Source organism: Acinonyx jubatus, chromosome B1 (assembly GCF_027475565.1).
Source record: "Acinonyx jubatus isolate Ajub_Pintada_27869175 chromosome B1, VMU_Ajub_asm_v1.0, whole genome shotgun sequence".
Taxonomy (NCBI): Eukaryota; Metazoa; Chordata; class Mammalia; order Carnivora; family Felidae; genus Acinonyx; species Acinonyx jubatus.
Genome location: NC_069382.1, coordinates 198001884 through 198015104, shown reverse-complemented (window position 1 = coordinate 198015104; position 13221 = coordinate 198001884). Strand labels below are relative to the sequence as shown.

Sequence of the window (13221 nt, the reverse complement as noted above, 5' to 3'; positions counted from 1 at the left end):
GGGGTCCTGGGGCACTGGAGGGGGCATTTCAGGGGGCCCAGGGGTTCCGGGGCGCCCAGGCGGGGGGTGTCAGGGGTCCCGGGGGGCCCAGGGCGGGGTGTGTCAGGGGTCGCGGGGGGCCATGGTGGGGGGGGTCAGGGGGGCCAGGGGATGTCAGGGGTCCTGGGGGGGCCGGGGGTGTCAGGGGCACCAAGGGGTGTCAGGGGTCCAGGGACACCTGGGCGGGGGTTGTCAGGGGTCCCGGGGGGCTGGGGGGGTGTCAGGGGTCCTGGGGGGCCCGGGGGTGTCAGGGACACCAGGGGGTGTCAGGGGTCCAGGGACACCTGGGCGGGGGTTGTCAGGGGTCCCGGGGGGCTGGGGGGGTGTCAGGGGTCCTGGGGAGCCCCAGGGTGTCAGGGGCACCAGGGGGTGTCAGGAGTCCAGGGACACCTGGGCAGGGGTTGTCAGGGGTCCTGGGGGCCCAGGGGTGTCTGGGGCACCAGGAGGTGTCAGGGGTCCTGGGGGGCCGTGGAGCAGGAGTGCGGGTAGAGGAGGCAGCAGGAAGCAGCAGACCGGGCAGCCAGCCCCATCTTCCTTCCCCCACCTCCTCCGCCTACCCCGCCCACGTCTGTCAAGCCGATCTAGACTCTGGATCTAGAATGTTCCACGGCGTGTGTCAACTACGCACCTCCCGAGACACTGTCCTTCCCATTTCTGGCGGTGGGCACGGGACTCGCTGTCCCCAGTAGGACCTCTTCTCCCCACGGGAGCCTCGGCCTCCATATCCCACCAGGCTTGAGGGCACCTTGGGGAGCGACCATCGGCACCCACGAAACGGTAGAAGGCGCCAGAGTGGCAGGGCCTCACCCCTTCCCTCCCGCCTTCTGACCCAGGACCCTGCTCCATCGACCCTGCCTGTCGTGGCTGGCCTGCCCCGCGTTCCCCCCCTTCCTCCCTTCATCTCAGAAGCGGTGCTCCCGGGGCGACCCGGGGACCCCTCTGTACCCGGTGCCATACAGGTGTGTGTCCCCCCCCCGCCCCGCCCCAGTGCCCAGGTGAGCTGCTGCCTCAAGCCACGTGCATGTGGCTCTCCTTTCGCGTCCCTCTGCGTGACCCCGACAGGATGAGCAAGAAAACCGGCAAAGCTGCGGCTCCCGCGCCTGTTCCTAAACGCGTCCCCGGGGCTGGGGGCTCACTCGGGGCAGGCTCTGGGCCACCCGCTTCTGGACCTTAGCCGCCTGGTGTGGGGCTCGGCCCGGAGAAGCCGTTCAGAAACACGGGTGTGACAGCGGTGCCTCCACCACCATGGCCAATGGTGACAATGACAGCCACACCCGTCCCTCACTTGCCTCATGCACCAGAGGGACGGGGCGCGGCCTGTCCTGCAGCCCCTGAAGCTTTGGACGAGCTGAAACCACGTTCTTTCCCGACAGACGCTCCTGGGCCCCGAGGATTCATTCATTCGCGCCTCTCATTCATTCCCCCGAGGAATCATTGATTCACTCAAGGAATCATTCACTCACGCCTCTCATTGATTCCCCCGAAGAATCATTCATTCACTCACGCCTCTCATTGATTCCCCCCAGGAATCATTCATTCACGCCTCTCATTCATGCCCCGTTTGGTGAGCACCCACTGCCTTTGGGCAGCGCAGACTCACGAGGAGCAAGGCTCAGGAGTCCCGGCCTCACTGCTCCCCGGGCCCAGCGACCCGGGTCGACTGGGCAGGCCTAGCGCTTCGGGTCGCTAGACCAAAGCGGAGGTCGCGGGAGCCCGCTGAGTGGCCGGCATCTCGTCCCGCAGCCGCCCGGGTTTCGGGCAGATGCGCGGGGACCGTTGACTTCTTGCTCTGCTTCATCTCCGCGTTTATTCAGGTGATCGATGCTCCCACGGCCCTTTCCCCCTCGCCGGTCCCCTGCCGTCAGAGCGCTCGCCGTCGAGCCCCCTCGGCTGACACGAGAGCGGGGTGGTTCCTTCTCGGAAGGCACGTACACCTGCGGCCTCGAACGTTCCCAGATCCCGGACGTTGTCCAAGTTCCTTGACAAATGAAAGCCAGCTGGGCCGAGCCGCGGCCGGACCCTTGGCGACGCCGAGCCCCCCGTCTCTCTGGTCCCCCGGACCTTCTGCCTGCGAGCGACGCGCGAGGGAGGAGCCTCAGCCCCCCTGCAAGCGTTCTGTCCATTCCGTCCTTACCCTTCCAGTCCAGAAACGTGTGCGGAATCTGCACGCTTGGGCTTTTTCAGCTCAGTCTGTGTGGACCAACGGCCCCCCGACCCCAGAGCGCTCGCAGGGTCTCTTTCGGGTCTCTTCCTCTCTCCGTCCCCGTGCCTTTATTTTTCAGACCCCCGCCCCGCCCCCTCAGGGGTCGCCGCTCCCTTCGCTGAGAGCTCTGACCCACATTATTTTCCACACGAACCTGCTCGTGTGCCCTGCTCTACGCCCCCTCCCGCCCAGCCTGCCCACTTCTGTCCGGCTTCCGAGAAGGGATATTTGCTTGCGTGTTTACACCCAGGCACAACGCACGCGGTTTCTAAAATTTCCTCCAGCTTCCTTTATAGGCTCATCCGGAAAATATGCCTTTTCTCTGCATCCACAGGCCAGCCTTCCAACCGCCTTGGGCCAGGGGGCTGTCCACCTGCCCCTCCCCCGTCTGTGCCTGCTTTCTGTTCCAGGTACTTAGCCTTGAGGGAGGAGCGCCCTCCAGACCAAGCGTTTTCCGGAGCCCCGGCTGCCCTGCTGCGTTCCATGACCCCCAGGATTGAGGCAGGGTCCCCTCTGATCCCACATTCTGGTGTTGACGCTGCAAGACGAGCGTTGACTTCTGCCTCACCATCAGCCTGCTGTGGTTGCTCTTTGTCTCCAGTGTAGGGGCAAACAGTGGCCCTGACTCTGGCTAGGGGTGAGGGTAGGGGAGCATGTGACTCAAGACCAACACCGTGAGCTACAGGGGTTCCCTCCAGGATGGCCATGTAACCTGATCAGCACCTCTAGACTTCATGAGATGAAGGTGCCAAGTCTGGAGCTACTGCAGCCATTTTGTGACCCGAGGACAATGATGTGTATGTCCCTAACACCTGAGCGGCGGAAAGTGGTTGGGAGAAAGGGAGCCACGCCGGAAGTTTTCCACGTAACTCTGTGACTCAAATCGCCAGGGGAGCCTCCTCGCTGCTAGAAATTTTACCAACTTCCTCAGCAAATCCACTTCCTCCCTCTCCCGGATGACGATTTCACACCTTCTCCTGTTTCCCTGACCCCTTTTCCTGCCTCATTTGTCATTCCCTGGAAACACAGTGCAGTTGGAAGAGAAGCTCTAAACCCAGGTGCTTCTGTGCCTCCCTGTTCCCGCCCGGTGCAGGCCCTCTGCTCGCACTTGGGCACTGGTCCTGAGGTATGACCGCAGAGAGGCAGTCCCTTCTCTCCTGACACACCGTCCCTCTCCCCTCCTCCATTTGCTCATTCCCATCCGCACCTCTTCAGGAAGCCGTCCCCCATCGTCACTTTGCACACAGCTGCTGTCCCCCCTCTCCACTGAGTCCCAAGAAAATTCTAGAAACATTACTATATACACTGGCTTTAGTGCCTCGCCTTTGGTGACTTCCTGGACACGTTCATCCTCACGTGGCCCGGAAGCCCCCTGCCTGGCCGCCTCCCCGGCCGTGCTCTGCCCTCACCCACCAACCTCCTCTGTAGGAGCTGTGTGGTCACAGGGGGGCTGGCGGCTCCTAGGGACGCTCACTGGGGACCTGACGTGGTTTCTGGGCGCCTTGCTGCCCTCGACTGTGGGACGGGGCTGCTGCTGGCGGCTGGCTTTGCGAAACTGCACGAAAAGTGCCTCAGCGGACTTGGCACGTGGCAGAGACTAAATGGGAGCTGTCGTCATTATTGCGGTCACCTTGTCCTCCTCACCGCCGTGCTGGCAGGCACCGCCTCCTCAGCCAGGACACTGTTGGATCGTGACCACAGCTGAGCGTTTGGGCCACAGTCGTGTCGGCTGCACACGGCGTGAATGATCGTGTTTTCCCAGCAGCGGGCCAGGGCGCGTTCTAGAACGAGCGAGGAAGGGCCGTCTGCCGAACCCGGGAACCGTGTGTGACCAATTATGACGCTACGGGGATGCCAGCGGGTCACGGGCACGCGTCAGGACAGCGCCCGGGCCGGCGCACTCAGCGCCTGGAACTGGCGACTCTGAGCTCCCTGGGCTCCAAAAGCCACCGAGCCTCACGGGCAGCAGCTCGTTCCAACAGCGAGGCGCCTGGGGAGCCAACGGGTCGCGGCCCAGGAGAGGCGGGGACCGTGCCCGGCGTTTGAGCCACCCGCTGCCAGCCAGCGGGAACCAACGGCGCTTGGCGATCGTTGCGGCAAACTGAGGCTCGCGGGGCGTTTGCGCGTCTAAGGCCTGTCTGGACCTGCAGGGGCGGCTGTGCGGCTGCCGGGGCCCCTCCCCCACCACATAAGCAGGCAGTGTCGTGGGAACCGAACTCCTGGTGGGCGGCTGAGCAGGTGAGCTCCTGCCCTGGCCGCCCCGTCCCGGCGCCCGCAGCCCGATCCCAGGGCCACGGCCGCGGAGAGGGTGCCCTGTCTTCCAGCGCCCATGACGCCCGGGTGTGCGAGCTCCCGGTGTTTGAGGCACCTGCTCCGGGGCAAAGCCAGGGAGTCGGGCTGTCGGCTCCCACCTGTCCCCATGCTCTGTCGGCCGGACACGGCTTCAGGCTCGCCTCCTTCTGGAAACGGGGTGCGAGCACGTGGCAAATGTGCAGGGGCCTGTATGGAAGCTCGGCGTGGAAGAGAGAAGGGAAGCAAGAGTTTTCCCAAGACCTCACGGCTGAAGGTCCCAAGCAGCTGTGGACACGCCGGGGGCCGGCCTCCTGGCCCCTCAGAGACAAGCCAGGTGGCACTTCCGAGATCAAGAGATGGTTGGGGCGTCTGGGGGCCTCGGTCATTTGAGCGGCCACCTCGGCTCAGGTCACGATCTCGCGGTCCGTGGGTTCGAGCCCCGCGTCGGGCTCTGTGCTGCCCGCTCGGAACCTGGAGCCTGTGTGGGACTCCGTGTCTCCCCCTCTCCTGCCCCTCCCCCACTCACACTCTAGCTCTCAAAAATGAATGTAAAAAAAATTAAAACAAAAAAAAGAGAGAGAGACACAGCGGGCCCAGGACTGTGCTGTGTTGCACTGTCAGCCTCCTGGCCCTCAACCTCCCGGGGCCTCCGCTCCTCATCTGGCAAATGGGCTGATGCTTCCGGGCCCTTCCGCTAGCCATGAAAGCTGCATGCAAGGACCTTACAAGCTGCTGGGGAGGATCGTTGCTTTGCAGGTGACATGTTCCTGATCCAGTGACCCTGAAGGTTAACGTCATTGCCACCTGCTCCCAGCGTTAGGAACTGCTCCTGGTCCCACTCCCAGGGGCCTGGAGACCACAGTCCGAGCGGCCTGCCTGTGTGTACATGTCAGAGTTGAATAATCGCTTCATAATAAGGCAAAAGCTGATTATATTCATTTAATCTCTGTTAAAAGCATCACAAGTGATTTATTGATTTTTAAAAAGGAAAAATAAGAAAGGATTTTTCGCATCTTTGTTATGTGCATATACCAAGTGTGGGCATAGCCCGGTCGAATGGAGCGTTAGCTGCCCACCGCAGACCACACCTTACCCCCAGGTGCCTGTACAGCAGATTCGTAGAACCTCAGATGTATAACCAGACGATCCATAGCCCTACATGTTGATCTATATGGTCATGGGGATGGAGAAGTAGAAGGTTATCTCAGATGCCACCTAATTCCCAGGCTCTCGGGTCCACACACTCAAAATACTCTTAATAGAAACAATAACGTAAAATACGAGAGAAACACCAATAACTAAAGGGGGAGAAGAATCCCTACCCAAACAGCAGAGAGAATGAAGTTGAGTGGTCAAGGAAGGTCAAAGGGGTGGTCACCTGCAGGCACTGGTGAGCTGGGGTGGGGGAGGGGCACTGTGTCCAGGGGACTCATGCTGACCGTGACCTTGGCTCTGGATGGTGCCGACAGGTGTCTGACCCTGTGTGATGCTCATGGGGCAGGCTGGGTGGGGGTGGACGGCAGGACACAGGGCTCCCTAAGGTGTCTTTGAAGACTGCAAACAGGCTGGGGGGTGGCAAAGGTCCAGAGAGTGCCAGCCGGGGATCCCACGCCGACCTCCCCAGCGACGCGTCCCCCGGTCTCTGGGCCCCAGCCCTTCCCCAAGGAGGGTCTTAAGAACAACTTGCAGGGTGACCTCTGGAGGGGGCCCAGGAGCCCCAGCTGGTGAGTGGCGGCCCGGGGAGAGGGACTCCACCACCTGGCGTGTGACACACAGTGACCCCTTCCTCCTCGCGGCCTCAGAGTCCCTATTTGTGACACGCAAACACTGAGGGACTCCTGTGCGCTGGGGGCTGTTGCGGGCACGAGGGTTTGTCCCTGGGTCTCCCCTCCTGCAGGCCTTTGTAAGGGAAGTGAGTTAATGCCCCCCAGGCTTCATTCTGGACTCACCAGCAGCCAGTGAGCTCCCAGGCTGAGCTCCGGTGTTCCCCATCGCCTAGGGGGAGACCCTGAGCCCTGCCTGGGAGGGGAAAGTGGGGGGGAGGGAGGGGGGGAAGAAGAGGAGGGGAGGAGGGAGGGAGGAGAAAGGGAGAGGGAGGAGGGAGGGAGGGGAGAGGAGGAGGGGGGCGGAAGGGGGGAGGGAGGAGACTACTGACTTCGGGGTTCAAGGCAAAAGGTGAACACCTCCCCCCTGTATATTCACAAGTGTAGACTTAGGCTAGCGTCCCTGATTCTAGGCGTCTGTGAGTGAGTGGACTCACTGTGCACCGGGGTGCAGAGGGCTAGTCCCTGGGGCACCTCTGCTACTGTCTTGCTGTGTGACCGTGGGAAAGTCACCCCTGTCTGGGCCTCAATTTCTCCAACTTCAAAATGAGGGGCACGCTCCTGGACGGCCCTTCCAGTTCCGCCATCCGAAGCCTCTTCTGGTCCCCGGCTCCTACCCGGGTTCCCCCAACTGTAAGGGGGCGCCGGGCCCTTGGTGCTTCTCCAGGCGGTGCCCCAGGGGGAGGAGGAGACCCCAGCGGGTGGGCGGGGAGCCCGGGGAGCGTGCCACCTGCTGGCCGGCTGCAGAAGTGCAGGCCCGGGCTCCGGGGGCAAAGCCGTCAGAGCACCTGTCCCTCTGGAACCCCGGCACTAAAAGAAGGGTCCCGAGAAGGGGGCTCTGACAAAGCAACCCAGACGGCTACTGCCTGACCACAGAGTACAAAGTTGAACAGCCCCCGACCCCCAGAACGCAAACAGCTACCTAAAGAGGTATTTACATTATCTGCAGTTTAAAAAGAGGCGGACGGCGGGAGGCACGGAGGGCTGTGTTGGGAGGGCCCGGGGCAGGGGTGGGGTCTGGGTCACAGTCCACTTTCTGGACTCTGCAGGGCGGCCCCCGCCGAGGGAGGCCATGCAGGTAGGAGCCGCCCTCCCATGGGTATTGAAGAAGAAAGAGGGGCTCCGGGGCCCCCCGTGCGGGGACAGGGGCCCACGGTGCAGGGTGACCGGCGGCCCCGGCAGGCGCACCTCCCCGTCCCCAGGGCGGCCGGGCCTGGGCTGGGGCCACGGGCTGTGGCGCAGCGGGGGCAGCCACGCGCGGCCCGGGGACAGAGAAGTGCCCGGTCGGGCCGGGGGCGGCGGGTGGCGCCGTGCGCCTGGTGTCCAGGGGGGTCGGGGGTCAGGCCCCCGTGCGTCTCGCGGGCTGGGCGGGCGTGAGCTGAGGAGAGGGGGCATCTGTCGCTGGACGAGGTGGCGCTTCCGCAGGCCTCTGAGGGGACGCGGGTCCCAGCACCGGTGCCCTCCGGGGATGAGACGGCGCAGAGGAGAGTGTCCGGGGCGCGGGCCTCGGGGGACATCAGCTCACCAGGTAGCTGTGCATCTCTCGGGAGTTGATGCTCAGGACCACGCCGGAGTGATTCCCTAGGAAACGGACACGGCCGCCCGTGAGCACGCCCCCGCCTCGCCCCCGCCACAGGGGGCGACGGGGACCCTGCGTGTGGTCTCAGCAGCGCCGCGAGGCCAACGTGCGGTGGGCGTCCCGCGGTTCCTGGAGTCGTGCGGGTGGTGCCGTGCGGGGCAGTGGGGGGAGGGGAGGGGGTCTTTCCGTCTCCTGGGTGCGCGACAGGGTGGGCTCTCCCGGTGCCGGTGCCGTACCGAGCGGCGGGCCCCGGCAGGGGAGGCCAAGGCCACGCGCGTCGCGCCCACTGACCTGCGACAGGGCGGCCGGCGTGCGGCAGCAGGGGGATGCGGGAGGGACTGCGCCCCCTCCCGGCAACGGGCGCTGCAGGGCGCGGCGTGAGCGGCAGGAGAGAGAAGGGGCGCGGTGACATCAGAACGCGGGTCTGGGTGGGGGACGGGGGAGGGCTCTGTGGGGAGGGGGGAGGAGGGTTCTGTGGAGGGGGAGGGTTCTGTGGGGGGAGGGGGAGGGCTCTGCGGGGAGGGGGAGGAAGGTTCTGTGGGGGGAGGGTTCTGTGGAGGGGGGAGGGTTCTGTGGGTGGAGGGGGAGGGTTTTGCGGGGGGAGGGTTCTGTGGGGGGAAGGGCAGGGCTCTGCGGGGTGGGAGGGGGGAGGTTTGTGGGGGGAGGGGGAGGGCTCTGTAGGGGGAGGGTTCTGCAGGCGGGGGGGGGGGTGGGTTCTATGGGGTAGGGGGGAGGGGTCTGTGGGGAGCGAGGGGGAGGTCTGTGCAGGGGGAGGGGGAGGGTTTTTTGGGCGGGGAGGTGGGAGGGCTCTGCAGGGGGAGGATACTGCGGGCGGGGGGGAGGGTTCTATGAGGGGAGGGGGGAGGGCTCTGCGTGGGGGCTGCATCAGGAGACGGAGGCCCCGCCCGGTTGGAGCGAGGAGGGGACAGCCCTGGCGTTGCCCGCAAGCCACCTTCCCCCACGTCCTTGTCCGGTGCTCGGGGAGAGCGCGGCCGACGGCTCTGCGGCACCTGCCGGGCTGGGGCTCCCCGGGCCCACCAGCCGGACTCGTGGGTGAGACCCTCATCGAGGCCCGTCCCCTTGTGGCCTTGCTTTTGCCACATGTCATGTGTCACAGCGTCTCAACGCCGCCCTTCGAAGACCGCCTGGGGGTTACGTGGGGAAATGCACCTGGCGCATACTAAGCGCTCCCTCAAAATGACCTGTTAGTTTTATGCTCTGGATTGTTCTTCGGGACCTTGGCGGTAAACACACGCCACGGGCCGGAGAACAGGGCTCGATCTTCCCAGGACACCCACGCCCTCCACCCGAGCTTGGGAAGACCCCCGTGGGCTCCCAGACTGCGCAGCTGCCGCTGTCACACCGGGTTGTGAGGTCACCTGCATGGGGGGGGGGGGAGGGCGGGCTATGTGGGAGGCAGCGTGGAGCCCCCGTGGAGCCCCTAGCAGGGGAGACACCTGTGGAGGGGTCCCTGAGGAGGCACAGGAGAGCACCCCAGCCTGGGGGCTGCGGTGGGGGGAGGGGAGGGCACAGGCTGGGGAGCCGCATAGCCGGGCTGGAATTTGGTTCTCAGCTAAGCGACCGCTCAGAATCTCAGCTTTTTTGTCTGCCTCACCGAGGTCCCTCAGCCCGGCCGGGCTCAGGACCCAGAGCTGTCACCACGTCCCAGGAGGGGGCGGAGGCACCACCCTCGGGGAGCACAGATGGGGGGGGAGATGACTGGCCGTCCCGCAGCAGGGACCCTGCCGAGGTTGGGGGACGGACAAAGGTGGGGTGGCCTCCCCGGCCGCTCTAGGGAGAAACTGAAGGACGCGGGCTCTGGGGTCTGGCCGGCCTGGGTTTGGAGTCGAAGTCGGCCACCTGGGTTCTGTGCCGCCTGCGTGAATGACTTCACCCCTCGACCCCCGAACAAGTGACACACTGGTTTCCACCTGTCCCAGCTCTGAGGGCAGGACAGACACAGAGAGGGAGACAACGGACCAAGAGTACTGACAATCCGTGGCGGCAGTGACACCCTCAGGGCGTCTTCCGTGCCGCTGTGCTCCGGCTGCTGGCCTGGGGGACGTGGGGGCCGGCCACCGAGAGTCGGGGCGCAGACAGGAACTGCCCTCCTGGGGGACGTGGGTGAGAAGCATGAGCGCCGACGGCCGTGCACGTGGGCAGCGGCCGGGGGTGACAGGACTGCCCGCCAGGCACGGTCAGCAGCCAGTGAGACCACAGCGACCAGAGCACTTTGTCCGCTGTGAAGCGCGGTGCACAGGTGGTTACGTCCGTGTGCGTGAGGCTCACGAAGTCCTCAATCCTCGTTTCCAGCGAACAGGACGGCTGGGAGCACCGGGAGCAGAGCTTCCCCGCGCAAATAGCCCCCCCCCACCAGGGGGCGCCGGACGGGGCGCTCAGGCGTTGCCAGATGTGGTGGCCGCTGTCCCCAGGCCGCCGATTTAATCTCCGGTCATCCCCTCCTCAGATGGAGGGGACAGAGGGCCACCGCCTGCCTGGCCCTGGGTCCCGAGTGCCTGGTGGCCCGAGGCCGCCAGGCAGGGACCCACAGGAAGGGGGGGGGGAAGGTGGGTTTTTGGGACGGGTGTTACCTAGAGTCTGTGAGTCGAGATCATCATCTATAAATTCCTCACCCTGGATGACGCTCTGGACGCCTTGGCTGTGGCTCACGGGGCTCGTCATTTCTTGCTCCTTCTCATTGTGCATCTGGGCGTACACGGTCCTGCCGGGGCGTTTCCTGTGGGGCAGAGGTGGGGCTCGGGGTGCCGCGCAGGCCATCTGCCCCCCCCGGAAGCCCCCAGACGGCTGCGCCCCAGACCACTCCCGCGTGTGGTGCGGACAGGGCTCCTGGATCTCGTCCCTTGCCCCATGTCTGCTCCAAACCACCTCCTCCAGCAAGCCCTCTGTCCTGTGAGGTCTGCCGCCCTGGATTTCCCTCTGCCCCGGGGCACGGGTGCTCGCGGTCTGTCTCCCCTGGTACCTAGACTGAGATCACATTGCAGGAAGGGGGTATTTTACTGTCCTGTGTTTCCCAGTCACCCGGCATCTCCGGGAGACCAGCGTCCTGGGCTCTGACTGGGTTGGTGAGACACGCTTTCCCGTGAGACACAGGCTGCCGACCTGGCTCTGAGAGGCACCTGCTGAGTCCTGCCGGGGTCCCAGGACCGTGTTGTCTCGATTTCCTGTGCCTCTGGGGCCGGAGGGAGAGGAGACCGTGGGCACAGCCCCCTCTGCCTCAGCTGGGCACCCCTCTGGGCCAGCCTCCTTCCCGTTCGATACCTCGTTAGCCTGAGCGAAACCAGGAGGAGCCCGCGGTCCCCCGGGAAGAGCAGGCTTTCTCGGACGCCGCTCCCCAAGCCCTGCCCGTTCTTCAGGGACAATCGGATGGCAGGTGACCTTCAGGCCTCTGGGCTGGGCCAGACCACGTGGACAGTTCTGCCCACCGAGGGCGGATAAAGGTGGCACGTGTCATCTCCAGGCTGAAACACTTACGGGATGGCTTGGTCCCTCCAGAACTCTCTTCCCTCTGCTGTGCCTCCGGCTTCTCGAAATGGCCCTGCCCCTGAGCCACTACGGGAGGCCAGCCCCTCCCAGCCCCAGGGGACAGCCCGAGTGAGGAGTCAGCCTCTGGCGGCTGTGAGCCCCTGAGCCGTGGGGCTGCTTGTTACGGCAGCCGAGCCCAGCCCACGCTGACTGCTACGCCGCCGGGAACGGAGCCAGCTCCCCGGACCCGCACGTACCGTGTCGGACCCTCGGGCCTCAGGACCCGAGAGGCATTTCTCTGCTGCCTGGCACCAGTCTGTCTCGCCTTCCCTGCAGGGCCTGGTGCTCCGGGAGTGGCCACCCGCCCCCTAACCGTGCTCTACTGTTTCCAAGGCAACCCCGGGCTCGTGATCAGTTCAGGAACAGTCCTCAGGGTGCCAGGCAGTGGACCGTCACTCCCTCCCTCCCCCGTTTGGGGCACCTTCTGGGCCCACTCGGGTCCTCCCCTTCTGCCTCCTCCCACCCCCTCCTCCGGGTCCAGCTGTTTGTGGAGCTGCTCTCTGGCCCTCAGGGGCGTCCGAGGAACACAGTTCAGGAGGCCGGAATTCTGTCCCTTCCATGGCCTTGACCCACCAACCCTGCCCTGGACAAAGTCCAAACGACCCCCCGCATCCGTGCTGACGTCCAAGGGGAAAGAAATGGGTGGGGATGTGCCCAGCCGCTGGCCTCTGGCACAGCTCCGGCTCAGAGAGGTGCCTCACCTGCCATCCCTGCAGCCTGACACTCATCCCCCCACCCCTGCAGCGTGACACTCATCCCCCCACCCCCCTGCAGCCTGACACTCATCCCCCCACCCCCCCCCCCCGCAGCCTGACACTCATCCCCCCACCCCTGCAGCCTGACACTCATCCCCACCCTCCCCACTCCCCCCAGGCTCCGGCCTCCCTTCGTGGGGTGGGGCATCTCAGCTAACTGCCTGGGGACCAGAGAAGGGCACACAGGAACACACCTGCAGGGGCTGCCCCTCCCCCTCCTCCCCTCCCTTCCTCCTCTTCCTCCTCCTTCTCCCCTCTTTCTCCCCCTCTTCCCCTCCCCTCCTCTCCTCTCCTTCTCTTCTTTTCCTCCTCCCCTTTCCCTACCCCCTCCTTCTCAGTCCCCTTTCATAAATGAGGAAGCCAAGGCAGGCCCTGAGGGGAAGCCCAGGAGAATGGCCCCTGCCTCAGTGCTGGGCCGCCCTGCAGTCTGGACAGGGCCTTGCACTCAGGGTGAAGTTTGCTCCAGGATGGACACCCAGACGTGGCTGGAAGTCTCTGCTTTTTCCTTTAATCTCTGCAAATACACAGGACACCGGGTCCCCACCCCACACGTGTGCGGCAGAGGGGGGCTGGCAGGACACCCGCTCTTCACACCCTTGGGAGAACCAGCATGCCCATTCCACAGATCTGGAAGTCGAGGCTCTGAGCGAGTCCTACCTGGCACGGCCACACCGCTGTGGCCCGTCTTTGGGGGAACTGAAGTGTTGCAGCACTTGGCACAGCATGGGGCAGTGAGAACGGAGTGTGCAGGGAGAGCAGGGACGCCCTTTAACGGGGGGGGGGGGGTGGGGGGTGGGACTGGGAGGCAGCCCTGTGTGCCTCCAGGTAAACATCAGGCCCCCTCCTGGCTGAGCCTCGGGGATCAGCCTGGTACCCGTGTGGACTGTGGGCCTGGGGCCAGCACCACGGACCTCGGACACCTGGCATCGGGAGGGGAAGACGGCAGAGCTTTGAGGCCGAGAACACTCTTGTAACGGAAGTCACGGG

General features: G+C 64.9%; 2 protein-coding genes across 2 annotated transcripts in view; both read right to left on the bottom strand.

Annotated features, from left to right (window-relative positions):
- Window positions 1-5463: 5463 nt before the first annotated feature.
- The window catches only part of SORCS2 (sortilin related VPS10 domain containing receptor 2), a 452598-nt gene continuing 444840 nt past the window's right edge, over window positions 5464-13221 (bottom strand). The window contains exons 26-27 of the mRNA XM_053217627.1: window positions 10570-10673; window positions 5464-7938 (exon numbers count right to left, since the gene is read on the bottom strand). Of these exons, the coding sequence (XP_053073602.1) occupies window positions 7874-7938; window positions 10570-10673 (169 nt within the window). The 3' untranslated portion in view covers window positions 5464-7873. The remainder of the gene's footprint in view (window positions 7939-10569; window positions 10674-13221) is intronic.
- On the bottom strand, window positions 7380-7874 carry LOC128314289 (putative uncharacterized protein MGC34800). Its single transcript, XM_053216184.1, has one exon. The coding sequence runs from the start codon at window positions 7872-7874 to the stop codon at window positions 7380-7382; it is 495 nt and encodes a 164-aa protein (XP_053072159.1).

Excerpts from the sequence above, each read along its gene's own strand:
- LOC128314289 (XM_053216184.1), bottom strand. The coding sequence starts at position 7,874 with ATGTCCCCCGAGGCCCGCGCCCCGGACACTCTCCTCTGCGCCGTCTCA.